At 46.6% G+C, this 17,265-nt stretch overlaps 1 protein-coding gene and 1 long non-coding RNA gene across 4 annotated transcripts; one reads left to right on the top strand and one right to left on the bottom strand.

Annotated features, from left to right (window-relative positions):
• Positions 1 to 418: 418 nt before the first annotated feature.
• pcsk7 (proprotein convertase subtilisin/kexin type 7) lies at positions 419 to 16,150 on the bottom strand. Of its 3 annotated transcripts, none has more exons than XM_081723572.1 (16): positions 15,993 to 16,150; positions 14,684 to 15,140; positions 13,967 to 14,101; positions 13,697 to 13,862; positions 13,030 to 13,120; positions 12,600 to 12,654; positions 10,190 to 10,328; positions 9,981 to 10,081; positions 7,941 to 8,108; positions 7,707 to 7,811; positions 7,518 to 7,620; positions 3,427 to 3,583; positions 2,928 to 3,078; positions 2,745 to 2,836; positions 2,460 to 2,577; positions 419 to 1,444 (listed from the first exon to the last, which is right to left on the bottom strand). In XM_081723572.1, exons 2-16 carry the CDS (start codon positions 15,089 to 15,091, stop codon positions 1,214 to 1,216), a joined length of 2,220 nt encoding a protein of 739 aa, XP_081579698.1. In that variant the 5' UTR covers positions 15,092 to 15,140; positions 15,993 to 16,150; the 3' UTR covers positions 419 to 1,213. The 3 variants fall into 3 exon arrangements, with proteins under 3 accessions (XP_081579698.1, XP_026874912.2, XP_081579699.1); XM_027019111.3 differs by having other exon boundaries at positions 2,743 to 2,836; positions 2,928 to 3,022; XM_081723573.1 differs by having other exon boundaries at positions 3,427 to 3,577.
• A 2-nt stretch (positions 16,151 to 16,152) lies between these two features.
• Positions 16,153 to 16,848, top strand: LOC145659929 (uncharacterized). Its single transcript, XR_014126104.1, has 3 exons — positions 16,153 to 16,489; positions 16,629 to 16,669; positions 16,788 to 16,848. It is a non-coding gene; the product is annotated as an uncharacterized LOC145659929 (long non-coding RNA).
• Positions 16,849 to 17,265: the final 417 nt, after the last annotated feature.

Below are 17,265 nucleotides of genomic sequence, written 5' to 3'. Positions count from 1 at the left end.
CGAGACGGCATACAGTGACCCATTACTTCAGTAAACAAGTCTGAAGGACAAACGTTTTCCTTTTGAAGGCTGAAAAAGCAGCGTGAAAGTACAACAACCTACATTAACTGTGGCTGAAAACACATGTTCGGACAGCTGGCTATTACAATGTCAAAGTCAATGCCACCTTACAACTAGAACTGTGTAACGCAGAGGTAAATTCTCCGTTTGGTGTTTCTTTGTTTCCCAGAATACAAGGGAAACTGCGAGCCAACCAGTTTGGCCAGGACTGTAATTCCTCTTCATTTCCATCAGTGTGAAGTGCTAGCATTGTGGGTTTAGGCAACTATCACCCAGCAGTGAAATGCAGTATTATATTGCGCCCGCACACACACACACACACACACACACACACTTTTGCTCATGCACGCACCCACAGTTTCTTTCTCTTTACCTTTTATTGTTCAGAGGTATACCTGCAGACGGCTGACAACTCCTTCATTCAGACCAGCTGTTCATCACATTTCAATATTTGGAGTTTCCCCACTTTATCTCAGTAAAAAGATGCACAAACACATCCATTTTCATAGAGCCCATGCCTGTAAAATGGGTGGTTTACATATATACATTACAAATGTTACATACATTTTCATCTGACAATCATTCCGTGCTTTTAATTTAAAACTTTGGGCAAAAACTATTGGGCAAGGGAATTTTCAACAAAGTGCTGGATGCATTGGTAACACAAGAAGCTGAACCAGCAAAGAGTCACATTCAGAACAGAACCTGCAAAAAAGTATTTAATTTAATGAAAATATAGCACTCTTCCTAATAGAACATATATATGAACGCACACATAGATCTCCCCCACCTTGATTCACACGCACACACACAAGGGAAAAAGAACCCTCCACACCAATAATGCCACTTGTTGATTTCAGAAGCAGGCACTTGGTCCTGAAACCAACTAACGGTCCTCTGATTGCTTTCTTAGAGACACCTTGTTTAGCTTGGTCCTTGTGTGTAACACACATACACACGCACAAACCACTCCAGCTTGGAGGAGCCAGTGCAGGAACGCAGACATCCGAGGGTCCACCAATCCCTAGTGAGATAATGGCTGCGCAGGACCTGCCCTGCATCTCAGAGGGAAAGCCAACGCTAGCCGGACAGTGGGGCAGGACTAGCTCGAGCCTGAGTAAGGTGCACAGGTTAGAGTTCGACTTCCTGAGTGCTACGTGCCCTCGCCTTTACCGATGAGGGGCATTTTGGCCTCCAGGACTACCATGGGCTCCATATCCAATGTCTGGCTGTCCACGTGGCTAGGGGGCCTGGACCAAATCCTGCTCCGCCCGGCCCGCCGCACCGAGCGCCATAGTCTCCGCCAGTTCATGTGAGCCAGCACCAGCTCCAGGGTGTAGTACAGGGACCAGAACAGGGCGGAGCAGCCCAGTATCAGCAGCAACTGGAAGGACACAAAGAAGGCAGAGTGCTCATTACAGGAACATTTGCATATTCCTATTCTTACACCAACAGGAGCAGCACAGCACAATTCTTACACAAATAGCATTAGCATAGTATCTTACAATACCATCATTAGCATATAGTTTTTACTACAATAGCACTAGTGTAATGGTATAATTCCTTATACAATAATATTAGCATAGGATAATTTTTATTGCATTATTTACAATAGTATTAGCATAACATTGACAATAATATATGCTGACAATATTATTGACAATACAATAGTACTGACACTACAATAGTAATTCTTACCACAACAGCATTAGCTTAGCAGAATTATTACCAGAACAGCATTAGCATTGCAAGCACTGTTAACACTATGAAAGGATTAACATGGCACACTTTTGCTGTGTGAAAACTGAATCTTTGAAAAAAAACTTCACAAAACAGCAGGTTTCCATAATAAGGTCAGTATGTAAGGGATAAGCACGATATGGAGAAAAAAAAAAAAGAGGTGTTTTCTGTTTCCTGAGCGAGTGTTAAGCCTTTTAAATATCCATGAAATCTTTAAACTAAATCGGATTTTTAATCCTCTCACACAGTATCTCCAGCAAGATAAAAAACAAACAAACATGTAATGCTACAGTAATTCTAAATAAATAAATAAGACACTACATAAAGGGAACCACATAAATAATTCCAAAGATTAATTCCAGGCCCCAGGAGGTTCACTGCTCACATACACTAAATAACTGTTTGCCTGAAAGGCAGTTTACCCGAAAGGTTTCTGGCCAGACTGATTCATTAAAAAAGATCAAATGAAAGTGCACAGCACACACATTCTGTTTATTCTGGCTAATGTCACCAGTGCAAACCAGAATAAATGTCACTAAGCTTATCAATGTTGGAACTCAACAAGCAAGATGTCTGGAAAGCATCAGGCCCTCGAAATGATGAAAAATGCACAAATGGGTAAACGGGCGCTGGCGTGTACGAGGGGGGGGCAGACGTACCTTCAGGCTGTTGGGGGTCAAGGGACTCATTATTTCATCAGGAATGGCTAATCCTGGAGGACAGGGCAGGGAGAAGTTACTGTGCAGGTACTGCCCATTCATGGCCTCCTCCACGAGCCTGTCAATCAACACAGGCCACCAATCAGATTTCAGGTGACCGCTCATCAAATTTAACAGATGATCACAGCTTCGAATGACCCGCTAGCTGTCTGGTTGTAGAGAGAGGAGCACTACTTTTAGGGTGTTTTTTGAGCGTGTGTGAGAGATAGAGACAGAGACTCACGCCTGTCTGTCCAGCACCTCCTGAAAGGACAGTGCAGATCCATACAGAGTGAGCTTCCAGCTTTGAAGAGTGCCCAGGGACAGGGCCCCGTCTCCTGGGACAGAGAAAGGAAGCAGTGGTGAGATACGGGAGCGCCGAACAGGCGCGAATACGACACTGCGGGAGCGGCGGATCGGAAGGCTTACTGTGGTCAGTGACGTGGAGGCTGTACTGGCCCTCAGCATGCTCTCCCCAGCATCGTACGGTGGAGAAGGTCCAGTCGACGAGGCCGCTGCCATCTCTGTGTGAAACGGCAGAGTGGCAGACCTGTGAGGACGATGCAGTCCTGCTTCGTTTCTGCAGGAGAAATGCGATTCTCCTGTTCATGTAAACGCGTGCGGCTCGGAGGGTCTTGTCCAAAAGGATCCAGGCCTAGTCTTGGAGACCCACTGGCCTGTAGGGCACCCTTTTAGCCCGAGGTCAAAAAGGCCCCAAAAGATACTGGTCTTTAGAAAGGGGACGCGGTGTGAACACAGGACATGTGTAGACAGGCGGTACAGGTGGTGCCTGCAGTTAGGCTGTGGATCTCGTGCGCAGTGCAGATTAAACTGGTGTGTTCAATTGACTCTGCTCTTGGACCAGAGTCATGCCCCAGTCCTCGAAGACAATTTTGGGGTGTGTGTGTGTGTGTGTGTGTGTACTCACGTGTCCAGGATTCTCCTGGCCCCGATCAGTGAGGTCATTCCACTTGGGCAAAGCAACACAATCTCCAGGTTGCCACGTCGAGGGTGGGTTATCGTCACGGTAACGGACACATGTTCTAGGGTCTGCATACCCGATTGCCTGAGGGCCGCAGCTGTGACTGGGGGAGAGATTTATGCTGTTTCTGACAATAAGAATATGAGAATAACATTTTTTACTATATTCAAGTGTTAAATTTAAAAGTAAGCAATGCAATATCAACAAGTGTATAAAATCGAGCTGATGGTCTGTGTTTTCTTTTACTTTATTTTTAGAGATTTTTTCACAGGCAAAGTTGCATATGCATTATTGCAATATACTGATATCAGTCTGGACAAACATCATAAACCTTATAAGCACCTGGCAGTAAACTGAGATATAACATATACTCGATTCTGATTGGCTGGCAGAGGTCCGTTTCTAACATAATTATGTCCTTATGTGGTAGCTAGGATGTGTGTGATGAGTGATCACACCCATTTCTCACCCTGATCATCTTTTCCCACACCTCGTTTACTTTTTTTGGTGTTAGTTTAGGTGTTTTGGGTGTCTTTTACTTGAAAACTTCATTTGTGCATTACACATTCATACAGTCACACACACATCCACCAGCACGCAGCCTTCGTTTGGGTTAAAATGGCTGCTTTGATTCCAGCAGTTTCATTAAGGTTACCCGTGCCTTTTCTCGGTGGGTTTAACTTGTTTTTCATTTGCAGAGGGCTCGACAGCCTGTTGCTGCAGTTGCGTCACTACAAACCTCTCTATAAAACTGTGTTGCTAAGACCTAGACCACAGCTCCGGATGTGGCTCAGGGTCATGGGAAGCAGAGGTCAGCCTTCAACAATGTATTCGACTAGAGCACTCCTGTTCACTTTGGAACGATTTCTAAATATGATGATGAATAAACATACAAATATGCAGAGCACATGCTTTCATTTTCCTGAAAACACATGCATACCCATATGCACGGGGGGGGGAGAGAGAGAATGTGTATGAGAGAACGAGAGGATGTAAGAGTGTGAGAGAGGGATAGAAAGTGAGTGTGTGTGTGTGTAAAAAAACACTACTGAAGAGACACAAGGTGGTCTGCCTGTTCTCTCCTTTCTGAATTCCTGCAGCAGTGGCCAGCACACTGTAATTCCCTGGCATTTCCTCAAACGCCATTTGTTAATGTGCTTCCTCTCACCATAACCATATAGGGAAGCAGTCTTCCCTAAGGCCGTTAGAAAGACACACATGCTCAGGACACATATACTTTTTATAATATATGTTTTTACATAATTATTTGTTTAAACCTAAAATTTCATAGTGAGCAGCAGAGAAAGAAAATGTTACAGCTTGGAACTTAAAATGGGAACCCTTGAAATGGGAATCAAAAGTTCTCCAAAGTTCTGCCATGGAATAACCCAACCCACCAAAGGTCCTGAGAGACGAAACAACTCAGTCTCACGGACAAACAAGCAAAAAATAAACCAGAGGACAGAAGCCAAGCGTTAATGAGTGATCAACATTTGACGAATTCATAAGTCCTTGAGGAATGTTGTGTTGTAGTTGACTGCATACCACAAATCCCCTGCGTCTCATGAATGTGTTCTTACTCGCATCTCTCTCTCTCTCTCTCTCTCTCTCACACACACACACGAGGGAGAGGTGGGTGATTTTCAGATGGTTTTCCAAACATTCTTCAGCACTCCTGAATTAGCAGAGGCCTGCTCCTGTTCCCTCACTGTGCTGTTCTTCCGTGAACAGTCTCACCCAGCATGACTCTCCAGAAAACCACAGACACTCGTACATACTGACACACACTGAACCACCCTGAGCGCAGTACCACTGGACATTAAAGGATCCGCACCATCTTATGCAGTTTGTGATACATGATCTAAGGCAAAACATTCCGCATATTTCCATTCTCTCTTCCTCTGCCTCACCTATTGTACACTCCCAGGGTCTCTCCTACCACATTGAAATCCTCCACTGCTGTATATTCAGTGTTATATCCCACTTTCCTGCTTCTTCTCCAATTCAAATCTCTCTTGTATTGCCATCGCTGTCCAGATGGTGGAGCTCTTCCTGAGGCCCTAATAAAGGTCAGCAACTAGAGCCCAGCCTGTCACGGTGCGCAGCATATGTGCTGAAGTCAGGTCCACAGCCACTTCACCTCTGTTTAAGCGTCAACACAGTTAAATGTGTTAACAGTTAATTTGGTTCGACTGTCAAAGCTGTCCGTCTGCATGTGTCCAGCAGCACAAGGGTTAGACATGAATGATCGGAAATTGGTGGATTTTTTAATTTTGTCTAGCAGAGAGGAAAGAGCTGACAGTTTCATCTGTGCTCCACCAGTAAATGCGCCTGCCTCCTGGTTTAAGATGATTAGCAAAGTCCAGTCAGGTTTGAACAAAAACTTGCCCCAGACTTTCTGATCCCAGCAATCTGCTTTATTATCCGATCAGTAATCAATTATCCGATCAGGTTTGTGTAATAAAGCGGTCATCTTCACATCACCCTGCATTTCCAGTCTGCGGTCACAGTTAGACTGGGGGCTCCTGTGTTTGTCGCAGTGATCGGATGCGTACCGTTGTTTCAGGTGTGACCCTCCTAGCGGCAAAGCCCCTCTGACTCATTGACCCCTGTTCTTCCTCGGTCCTCTTCCCACTTCCATAACTTCAGGACACTTCCTTCCTTTAGTAACACCACATGGACTGCGACTGATTCAGAGTAAACGCCCTGCTGGGGGGTGGGGTGTTTGGAGTGGCTGTTGTGAAATGCTTTACAGTAAATGAAACTGTTCTTGGTTTTTGGAGTGAGGCATACACACAAGCATTCTGACTACTGTGCATTAAGTGGCACGTTCAGTGCAGAAGCATGTCACACACACACTCACTCACACTCTAATCCTTTATCCTAATGGACACAGAGGTTTGGCCAATGATCTAAGGGAGAAGATTATGCTGTGATGTTTCCCCTCCACACACCCTGCTGGGGGCAGCATGGAAACCCCATCACTCCCACTGATAATCCCAGACAGACAGTCCACAGATGCCTTGGTGAGGAAGAGGTGGGATGAAGGGAGACTTCTGGAGACACACAGCAACAGTGGCATTCATCGCTTGATAGTGAAGCATGTTGCAATAGCTGTGGCTAACGGCATGGGAGAAATGGCACAAAAGGGAGTGCAGAGAGATGTCGTGGTTTCTCTGCGCATTCAGTGACACAGACATTGCAAAACGTTGCCTAATAAGGGCAGATCAGTGAGTGCCAGCTGGGAGGGTTTCTGAAAGGGCTTCTTCCTCACCCCTTGCACCCCCCCCCTTCTCTGCTCCTCTCTACCTCCCTCTCACTCTCTCCGTCTCTCTCTCTCGCTCTCCGTCTCTTCCCTCGTTACAACCTCAGACACTTTCTCTGCAATGAGCCTCCTCTGAAACAACCAGCAAGACGTGGATAAGAAAGACAACATTTTAACTGAAGCCCAAAAGTGTGCACACTCGTCTATTAATACACAGAGCTAGGGTCAGCAATGCGTCAGTATGGTTAATGTGTCAGCAGCTAATTTGGATTGACAGCGGTTATACTCGAATGGCTGGAAATGAGTGGAACCTTTATCTGCCACAGAGGAAAGAGAGCGGACAGTTTCATTATGGACAAACCCGCGAATGCAGTTAGTTCTGCCTAACTGAAGAGCATTATCTGTTCTACTCTGAACTTACACCACACACACACACACACACACACACACACACACACACACACACACACACACCATTCCTGTTCTGCATTTGATGGATGTTTTGAGGTATAGCTGTAAGGGCTGGCCAGTGTATTTTGGGATTGTGTTTCCATACATGCCCCCCAGTATTTTTTATCATATCTCTCATAACCAGTTGAAGGTGAGGGACAGAAGCACTACTTCATTAAATATGGCCTTTCAGGAAAAACAAAACAAAGTCTCTGAAACATTCAGGAAGCCATAACTTTACACACAACAAAGTATTCTTAGAATTTGTAACACTCACGCACACACGCACACAGACACACACAGACACACACCATGCTCTTACCATTCCAGGTGAGGGTGAGTTTGTTTGGATATGCTGGGATGGTCTCCAGTTCTTTTAGAATGGGACTCTGATAGGACACCAAGAAGGGCACAGACTCCCAAACCTGCCACGCACACACACAAAGTTGAGGTGTGTGTGTGTGAGTGTGTGTGAGTGTGTGTGAGTGAGACTGGTGGGAGCGTGGCCAACCTTGGCAGCATTCACCAATCTCCAGGCGTTGAGAAGGCCAAAGCCATGTTTGTGGCTATGATGGAAGCCCGCGCCATTCATCTCCCAGTCTGCCTCAGTGTCATACTGTAATAACACACACACACACACACACACACACACACACACACACACACACACACACACACACACACAGATATAGTCTCACATGGCAGTTGGTGAAGCAGTATGCCAGATGCAGCAGTAGATTTTTACCCGTGTGGCCGTGTAGGTGATGATGTGCTGGATGTCGCGCCAGCTCAGACAGGGCCGTGCCTGCAGCATCAGCGCCACCATGCCTGCAGCCAGGGGCGCCGCCGCAGAGGTGCCCGTGTGCCCCTCTGTACAGCCCGAGGCGTGCTGCAGTGACCAGTCTGACGTCACCTACACACACAGTGATGCACTGGATATTTAATCTAAGTTTTGACACCAAATCATATGACAATATATCTTATATTTCTTGCAACGTGTACTTTCTCTATTAAGCCCTACTCACAGAAGGCTTCAATTCACAGTACAATGTAAATAAACATAATAAAATAAAATAAGTACAGGGTAAAGATTAGATTTCTATGCAACCGAGTCTTTAAGAGCAAGACCAGAGATAAATAATGAAATGATTCTGATCTAAATCAGGAGCACAACGTAGTACGCACAGGCTGCACGCGCGAGGCACAATGTTGTAGTTGAGTAGTTCACTTGTAGTTGAGTTCACCGAGAAAACCATGGTGAAACACACACTCATACAGCGGAGAGGTAGGGGCAGAGAGCACAGAGCAGAATGTGAGAGAACCATAAAAACAACAAAGAGACTGCAACAGCCTATGGTCCAAACTCACCACCTTGTAGTAGAATTTCCTACTTGCTAACCGTGAGTGAAAGAATGAGTGAGTTACAGCCCAGTTCCATGTGACGCTTTGCATTAAATAAATAAATAAAAGTAACAATCCAACACAACAAGCTCTGCACTGCTCGAGAAATCGAGACGAAACACATGAGTGTGCCGTAACTTTTAGAAGCTTCATATCAGCTTATTAGCTTGGATGCAACCTCAACACAGAGAGGTTAAAAAAGAGACACCAAACCTCAGCAAGAAAGAGCAAAACTGTTAAGAGATAACTTATTTTTTAACATTTGATTTTTAAAAGGGTTTTCAAAGATCAATGCTGCGTTTACAAAGACTGAAAATGCAGACAAGCAGTTTGTAATACAAATTTCGTTACTGGAGCTCAACAGCAGGATAAGAACTCTGGCTGTGTGCCATGTATCTCAGTCTGGTTGGGGTTTTGGAGAGTTGCAGTGTCTCTCTCTCCTTCGCTTTCTCACTCACTCGCACAGTTGCGGTCTGTGTCAGAGCTAACAGACCGTGTTGCCACGGACACAAGAGTAAATAACACCCAACACAACCTTACATTACTGGCTTTCCGAGCAAACCTTTCCCAATGTACTATTCTCCCAGCTCTGTGTGCGTGTGTTACAACGATTTAAACAAACTGCCTCGAAGTGTACACACTTCACAAGATTAGGAGTGCACACGTTTGCCAGTGCTACTGTTTAAATCTGGTTTCGCAGCACAAGATCGCCTGGTCCCCCATGTGTAAATACCGTCATACAGACTCGCACCCTCGTGTCACGGGTCGTGCGGGCTGTGTTTGGCGTGGTTCGTTTGGCTCCCGTCAGCACTGGGCGCAGCGTGTGCACATAGCCTCCGCCGGGCTTGTGGTGTGGGCGAGTGGGTGGGGGCAGTTTCCTGTCTGGTGCTCACTGCACCCCGGCCGTGTACCGAGGCGGGTGAGAGAACTCGGCCCAAGCGCCCGGGCCCTGATGGCACACCGGGCGAGTAATCCCAGCTTTCCCGCTAAAACTGAGAGGCTGGAAATTAAGTGTGGTGTGGGGGCCTGCCGAATCGCTGAGCTCAACAATCAAAAGGGCACTAGGACCAGGTAATCAGGCCACCAGCCAGTATATTGTCAGCTCTATTAGCGTTTTTAATTTGCCACCGGAGCCCAATACGAAATCACGTTTCCGAAGCCTTCTATGCCATGCGTCTCCGATTTCTTTTTTTGCCCTTTTAAATGTATTCATTTTCTAGAGTTAACAGTTTACAACCCCAAGCTGTAAAATCTGTAAAACTCTGAAGTGAAGAGAGAGTGCGGTGATAATTGCAGTGGGGAAACGAGAAAAAGAAAAGAGAACGGCAAGAAACGAGGCCGCCACCAGGTGGCGCTGTGGTGGGCGCTGGACGTGGGGACTCACGATGCTGCGTAAATGGCGCCCCCCGCTGCTGAAGGTGACGGCCAGCATGGAGGCGCACTCCTCTGCATAGAACGGCTTCCTCCCGTTCTCATCCACCGCCCCTGAGACACAAGCACGGAAGACTTTCACAAGCACTGCTGGGGAACATTTCTGGGTCTTTCTAGGCCGGCAGGGCCGAGGGCCGAGGCAAACGGTCACGCTGTTCTTACCGACTGTCACCGTGTAGATGGAGTTAGCGTAGCCGTCGTAGTTGCAGTTGTCGTTGTACTGTCCCCCGTTGCCGCTAGCTACGACAAAGATGCTCCCAAAGCCCTTTCTGCCTGCTATGACTCCGTGTTGCAGAGCCGCCTGTGCAGAAAGGGCACAAAAAAGATTTCAGGAGGGTGAGGGTCCCGTGACCAGCACATCAGATCAGACACACCGACTGTCTGTGCAGCTTATTAAGACAGAGGGGAAGCTGCAGTGTTGTTTAAAAGCTGTTAAAATGTGCTACTGTAAAAACAACAACAAAATGTCATTTATTTTTAAATCTCAAAATATGCTAATGAAGCTCTGTTGGTGGACTCCACGCCTTTCAGGAGCCATCCCAACAGGCTGCCAATTTCTGTACTCTCCAACCAGCCGTAGCATTAAAAACGGTGCAGCGTTCCCGAACGCTTGCCCCCGCTAGTTCACCGTTGAAAGGTGTCCCAGGCTAAAGCTCACGAAGGGGTGCGATCGCAGCTGCAAACACTGGCACCGATTTTCTCTCGATGATGATCTCTTTTTCAGGTTGGTGCAGTATGGAGATCGGAACACGTCTTTTCTAAGACAAAACCACTGGCTCGACATGGGTTTTGGAGCGACCCACACATCCAAAAATACGTGCTTAAAACAACAATTTCCAACTCGAGGTTCCTTAAAAATGAAGCCATCAATCTGTGTCGAGCAGTCCGCAGCTTGGTAATGGTCGCTCAAGGAGTGCCCTGCCTACCCAGGTTCAGTTTATTGGCATGACAACTTCAGACATAAGCACTGACTTTCAATAGGTTGTAGATTTTTAACTGCCACAAATGACTACAAACCTTTGAACTACAAATATGACTGTAATCCCTCAAACCACAAATATGACTATAATCCCTCAAACCACAAATATGACTATAATCCCTCAAACCACAAATATGACTATAATCCCTCAAACCACAAATATGACTATAATCCCTCAAACCACAAATATGACTATAATCCCTCAAACCACAAATATGACTGTAATCCCTCAAACCACAAATATGACTGTAAACCCTCAAACCACAAATATGACTGTAAACATTTTGATCAGACAAGTGGAGTAAACTGTAATGCTCAAATTAAATATCTTTCGAGAGTCTCTTTCTAAGATGCTTGATTTGTAGTTGAGCAGCAGTCTCAGGCTCTCTTGGTATCGTGAATATGAATGTGGGCCAAATACGAACAGACAGGATCACATTTCTTCAGTTTAGACAGAAAGTTCAGATTTGACGGAAATGTTGGAAATATGGGGAAGCTAATCAGATTGTAAACACGGACATCGTACAGCTCCTAATCTTTTGTCAGTCTCTAGACTGATGTATTACACAAATTCCTGGAATAATCTAAAACTTAATCCTTGATATGCTCAATATATTTTAGCTGCACAGCAGCTGGGATGAAACTCGCCTCAAATGAACATCAAACCTACTCTTTGTAAATGGCTTTTCCTCCTCCAACTTTTACCAAAAACTACTTTTAGAAGGAATGAGTTTAAGTCTCACTGACCCAAAACCACCTGGCCCAGCACCAGTTGCAGCATGTTACTGAGGAACAGAAAACCCAATCCTTCTGAGCAGCGAGGGACCAAACACAGGCCAGGAAATCTTGACTGAGAAATGTAATCTTTCACATGCAGCCCCAGTGCACCGTCATAATAACCACCAGCCATTAACAACAATATACAAAGAAAAGGAATGATGACTGACTTCAGCAGTACCGGTACCAGGAGTCAACCGAAGCTATTCGATCAAATCATAGCAAATCAGACAGCACTGTGGCATCATTGCTAGCACAACAAACAACACATGGTTTATTAATAAGGAGAGCCGCACATATTCTGCGACAGCAGAAAAGAAACCAGTATGTACCCCCATAAAAGGCCTTTGCAGGTGGAGTGCGGAGGGCAGCTCTGGCCCTGGAATCCCAGCGCTCGCTATGTGCAGTGGACCTTCTTTTAACCATGATCGCTTGGGAGACCCTGCTCAGAGCTCACTTCCTTAAAACATCGCTGTCTCAACAAATAAAGCTTTTGTTTTCTCAGGGGTTTGCCATGAAGACACATGGTGATTATTACACGTTTATAATTTGATACATTTTTTAAATCATCCTGAAAGGTTCTACTTTTGAAGACAGAATTCTTCAAGGGGCTGTCAGTACACTTAAACAGGCAGTAGATGAACACCAGTTTCAACCTGCTTCCTTACAATGGTGCCCACTGCTGGTGGAAAAACATACAAACAAGGTTGACTTATCAAAAGTTGACCAAGTTTGACTACCTCACTTGTACTACTGAAGAACAGACTGTAGATTCTATAGTACTAGAGCCAAACTGTAAACAGCTGTATTCCTGACCTTGCCGAGCGGATGCGGTCCATCAACTGTTCGACCATCGTCGTCTGGACCCCAGCTACAACAGAAATTATGCCAGCGTAAAACACACAGCTTTGCCCAAAGTGAATCACGGAGCCTGTCAGTAAGCATGGCTTGGATTCACGTCCAAAACAACCCAAGACAAAGTGTTACTAATGTTTGCCTCGGCTGGGTGGCTTGCCCTGAGCATGCCCAGTGCTGTCAGCATACTAATTAATCTAATTAAACAATTAGCAAATATGTGGTGCAATAACAGCACAAGGCTGACAGACTGCTAACCAGCCACAACAGAGTTACAGCCATTAACACAGGTTCACACATTGAAACAGAAACTGTGATATGGTAACGTCTAAAAAAATTAATGAGAGAAATGTGTCCCCTACAGGGAATTCTGCAAGACTCTGGCCGGTACCTGCAGCTGTAAACATCGTTGATCTGGTAATGTTTATTGAACGCCACCGCCTCCATGCTATCCGTGAGCGGTCCGTCCAGGACTCGGATACCTGAGAAGTAACGTAGAGGAACTTCAGGTAACGATCAAACCAGAACATTTCTTATGGCTGCACCAGATCTCCACAGAATAAACGCGAGATGTTATGCCAAGTACACAGGGGACGTGTATGAAGCCTTTACTGTAGTGCTGAAGGAGGCCTGGGTGGACTTGTCATTTATTTATATGTACATTTAGGTCATGTTTGCCAGTTAAATCTCACTGGCAGTGAAATCTCCACAACTGAAACTGCTAGTGTGGAACAGGAGTTGGTTAAGCCAAAGTGTACAAAGAATTCATCAGAAGATTTACAGTTTAATTTAAAACCTTGTGAATGGTAAATCTCAAGGAACAGATTAATGGATACAAGTGCAAAGTCAAAAAAGCTAATGGCAATTAAAAAGGGTTGGGAAATCCTAACCCAAATCCTAATCCTAATCCTAGTGTGCTGTGAAACTAATGATCCTTTGTACCTCATTAGCATTTACAATCCTCAATCAAGCAAATTTGCATTCAGTGGGCAGCCAACATGAACTGTGTGCTTCACCCAGCGCTCAGGAAACCACCTCCACCATGTCACATGACCAACCTGCCACTCTGCTGCCATAAGCCACGCCCACGGCGCAGAAGCTGTTGTTGGGTGCGGCGGCAATCTCGCCGGCGCACCGCGTGCCGTGGTGGTTGTCGTTCCGTGTGTCGGGGTGCGGCATGGGATCCGGGTCGTTGGAGTTCAGGTCGTAACTGCCCTCTGGACACTGGGTGGGGGGGGGGGGGGGGGGCGGCACGTGAGGGTTACAGTGAGCGAGTGCTTCTCATGACACCGTGTGGAGGGTAGAGCCGCAAACGGCGAGCCACTCACGTAGTTGGGCTGAATGTCCTCCAGCGTGTGCTGCACGCCGTCGTCCACGACAACCACGGTGACGCCCGCTCCCGTGATGTCGCGCTCCCACACGCCCGTCACGTTGATGTCCATCCCATGCTTCACATCGTTGTGCTGTTAGGGAAGCAGCAATTAGGGAGGGCACGGAACAAAACCCAACGCATAAGTGACAGCATGATGCTACTAAATGAGATAAGAGGGTGTTTTTGCAGAGTGCTTGAATACACACTTCCATTTCAACTGATGTCACACCATGACTGAGCCGATACACTAACGCGTGCCAATTATGTTAACAGCTCGGTCGATGTAAACTCATTTTTCAGGTCGACACTTGTTTGTCTGCAGTGAAGGGGGAACGAAGGTCTTCTGTCCTGGCTTGAAAGGAGGAAAAACAAGAGCAACGGATCTACTGTCGTTTGTACGGCCCCGCAATCATCCTCGGGGAGAGTGAAGTGATTTATTTAGGGGCGCATTATTTGAAGAACAGCGTGAAGGCCATTCAAGCAAGCACTCAATACAGAGTGGAAGCTGGCAAAAAACCCAGTGGTGAGAGATGGCAGCTGAGGTGTTTAATGTTTGTGGATGGTCTGAAATGGAACATTGATTAAGCTGGATGTCGATCAGAAGCGGTTAAAAGCCTTGCAGAAGGGCAGTGGCTCTTGCGTTCAGGCCAAAACGGCTTTTAGACAGACTCACCAAATGCCACTGGCTCGGGTATTGGGGATCATTGAAGGTCATGGCTCGCTTTGCCCTGCGAAGGATGCCCTCTTGTGAGTGCCAGAGAACGTTGGGGTGGGCGCCCAAGACCTCACCAGGCACCCGTGGGTCCCCCTCCTCGTCCTGTACCCGGCAGAGAAGGTAGTGGCCATTCAGATGCCCTATCTGCCCATGACTCTCCATTCCCGCCTCCCGCGCCACCTGGTTGGCCAGCTCGTCCAGGGAGCCGCCCTCCTGCTCTAGGCCCCACCTCAGTTGCACTGCCCAGGAGTGGCCGGGCTCACAGGTGGGCGCAGGGAGGGGCGAGGAGAGCTGCAGGAGGGGGTGCGCGGATGGCAGGGTCAAGACAAACACAATGACGTGGAGTGGAAAGAGGGACGATGCCATAGCAACAAGGTGGAACCCTCAAAGCAGCGGCACCACATTAGACCTACCCCTGAGAGAGAGAGAGGTTGGAGAAAACATACAGATTACATTAATTTAAAATGACAGACACTGATAGCCACATACCACAACAATACTAGGTTAACCACCTGCCATTATGAAATTAGACACAGCTACCGCAACTTTTCATTAACGCCTATTACAACGAGCATGTGTCTCTTTACGCAGCCTCTCCAGCAGCCAGTTTTAAAGCGCCTTTTAGGCTTAAATTACATCCCAAATTTCCCTCTGCTTACAACGGATAAAACATGCTCACCCCCCCCCCCCAAAGTGGAAACGTGTTTGAAGAACATGTTGTGCATCCTTTGACAAATTACAACACAGACACGCCAGTGAGTTCTGACATGTTTACGAGGGGGAAAATCTAACCTATCTAGCTAAGAGAGGGACGTCAACGTCGACACAAGAACCTGTCGATAAATGAATGCTTAGATTTCCAGCCAATGTTTAGTATCGTAAGGATAAGTTAGCTATGAAAATGAACTGACTGGACTCCAAGATGCGAGCTAGCTAAGCTAAGCTAAGCTAAGATAAGATAACGTGCCCACAGACACACGACGGAGAGCCGTGAAAAGAGCATTAAATACAAGCAAAGAATGAGTTTATAACGTTACATTATTCGTGGGAAGGAAAATACTATTTATACGTTAACACGGGCAGTTTCAGTTACTGTAACGTTACTTTCTCGTAGGTTAGCCACATCGCAATTGTGTAGTTACGAGTCACATTTTTAACTTAGCGTTAGCTAGCTCCTGGCTAACTAATGCCGTCGAGCCTACGGCAGACTTCAGACTTCAACGTAACAGCTTTAGACAAAGGGTCCAGAGGTTCGCCTCGCAGTTACCTTGCGGTAAACCTCACGGAGAGTGGGACAACCTCGGGGGAAACGGCGCTGCTTGGCCCGCGTTGCTCCGCTCCGCGGAGTCCTGCCAGGCGGCTGCGAGTGCGTTTCCGTAACCGTCGCCTGGTTTGTCATGTCGCTGTCAGCCGCTGTCACCAGGAGGCGGCGCTCTCGGGTCAGCAACGATTAAAAACAAACTCTAAAAACGACCCGTCTCGATGTTTTCTCCAAAATGTTTGGGAGCAGAAAAGTTTAAATGAAACCTGCACCGCATACACCCGTGTGTGTGTCTTTCCGCACCCGTTTGCGGCTTCATTTCATGCATGACTCAGCCTACAGTGCTTCCTTCCATCAGACCGAGCGCAGACCGAGCCCGGAGTCTTAAGTGGGCTCGTGTGCCTGCACCTGTCACGCGTGATTCACGTGGCATGTTCTAGGTGTATTTCAAACAAACGGCGATCTACGTTGAGATGGATGAGCTTTGAAGAGGCTTAAGAAAGGTGAAAAAAGGATTTGTTTTAGTCTTTAAATGGCATTCTGACCTCTCTCTCTCTCTCTCTCATTTCTCCTCTCACTTTATCGTTTTTCTAGCTCTCTACCTGTCTCAAACAGAATGGATATGCTTTATATTGCCAACAGGAGAGACGTCTCTGGCCAAGGGTGATGTGAGTCATATGCAGGTGAAACACAGAAGCACAATAAAATAAAAAAAAATTCAAGGTGATGTGAAAGAAGACCGAGGGATTTCATTTACTGCCCACGTTGTTCATATCCCTCTGTAACCTGTGCCACACACAGGCTTTCAGAGAGCAGCAGAGGAAGTTCTGGACCCCCTCCACCTCTCCCACCTAGACATGTGGTCAGTGCATGTAGTATTTTGAATTGCCCACTCATCTTATTTCAAAATATGCAGTTTTTCTTTTTAAGTTTAGTTTTCTTTTTTTTTTTTTTCCACCAATAGGATAGTTTCAGGACAACTTCCCCTATCTCTTTCCAACATCTCCTCTTGTGACTCCTCCCCCTGCAGCCTGGCTGCTCCGCCCAACAGCTGCGGCACCCAACTGCAGAGAACGCCTGAAGGTAGGTGTGGCTTGGCGTGAGTCCTCGTCACAGTCACGCCCTCATCTGCATGAAGGTCCCTTCCCTAAAGACGCTGAGGTATTCTGATCGTTTTAGCTGTCAGAGAGAGCGGCCATAGTGATGTTACGCAGTGTACGGCGACTACAAGTTTTCATCCCAGTTCAATAACCTGTAACGGCCACCCAGGGGAGCTATT

This window comes from Electrophorus electricus, chromosome 11 (assembly GCF_041902795.1).
Source record: "Electrophorus electricus isolate QZ-2024a chromosome 11, ASM4190279v1, whole genome shotgun sequence".
Taxonomy (NCBI): domain Eukaryota; kingdom Metazoa; phylum Chordata; class Actinopteri; order Gymnotiformes; family Gymnotidae; genus Electrophorus; species Electrophorus electricus.
This window is presented reverse-complemented; position numbering and strand designations above follow the sequence as displayed.

Bases quoted from the DNA above. Each gene is read 5' to 3' on its own strand.
- pcsk7 (XM_081723572.1), bottom strand. From the start codon at position 15,091: ATGGCATCGTCCCTCTTTCCACTCCACGTCATTGTGTTTGTCTTGACC. The intron at 12,655-13,029 runs GTACCGGCCAGA...TTTCTGTTGTAG, and splicing joins AACGATGTTTACAGCTGCAG to CTGGGGTCCAGACGACGATG. The intron at 7,621-7,706 runs GTTGGCCACGCT...TGTGCGTGGCAG, and splicing joins GATTGGTGAATGCTGCCAAG to GTTTGGGAGTCTGTGCCCTT.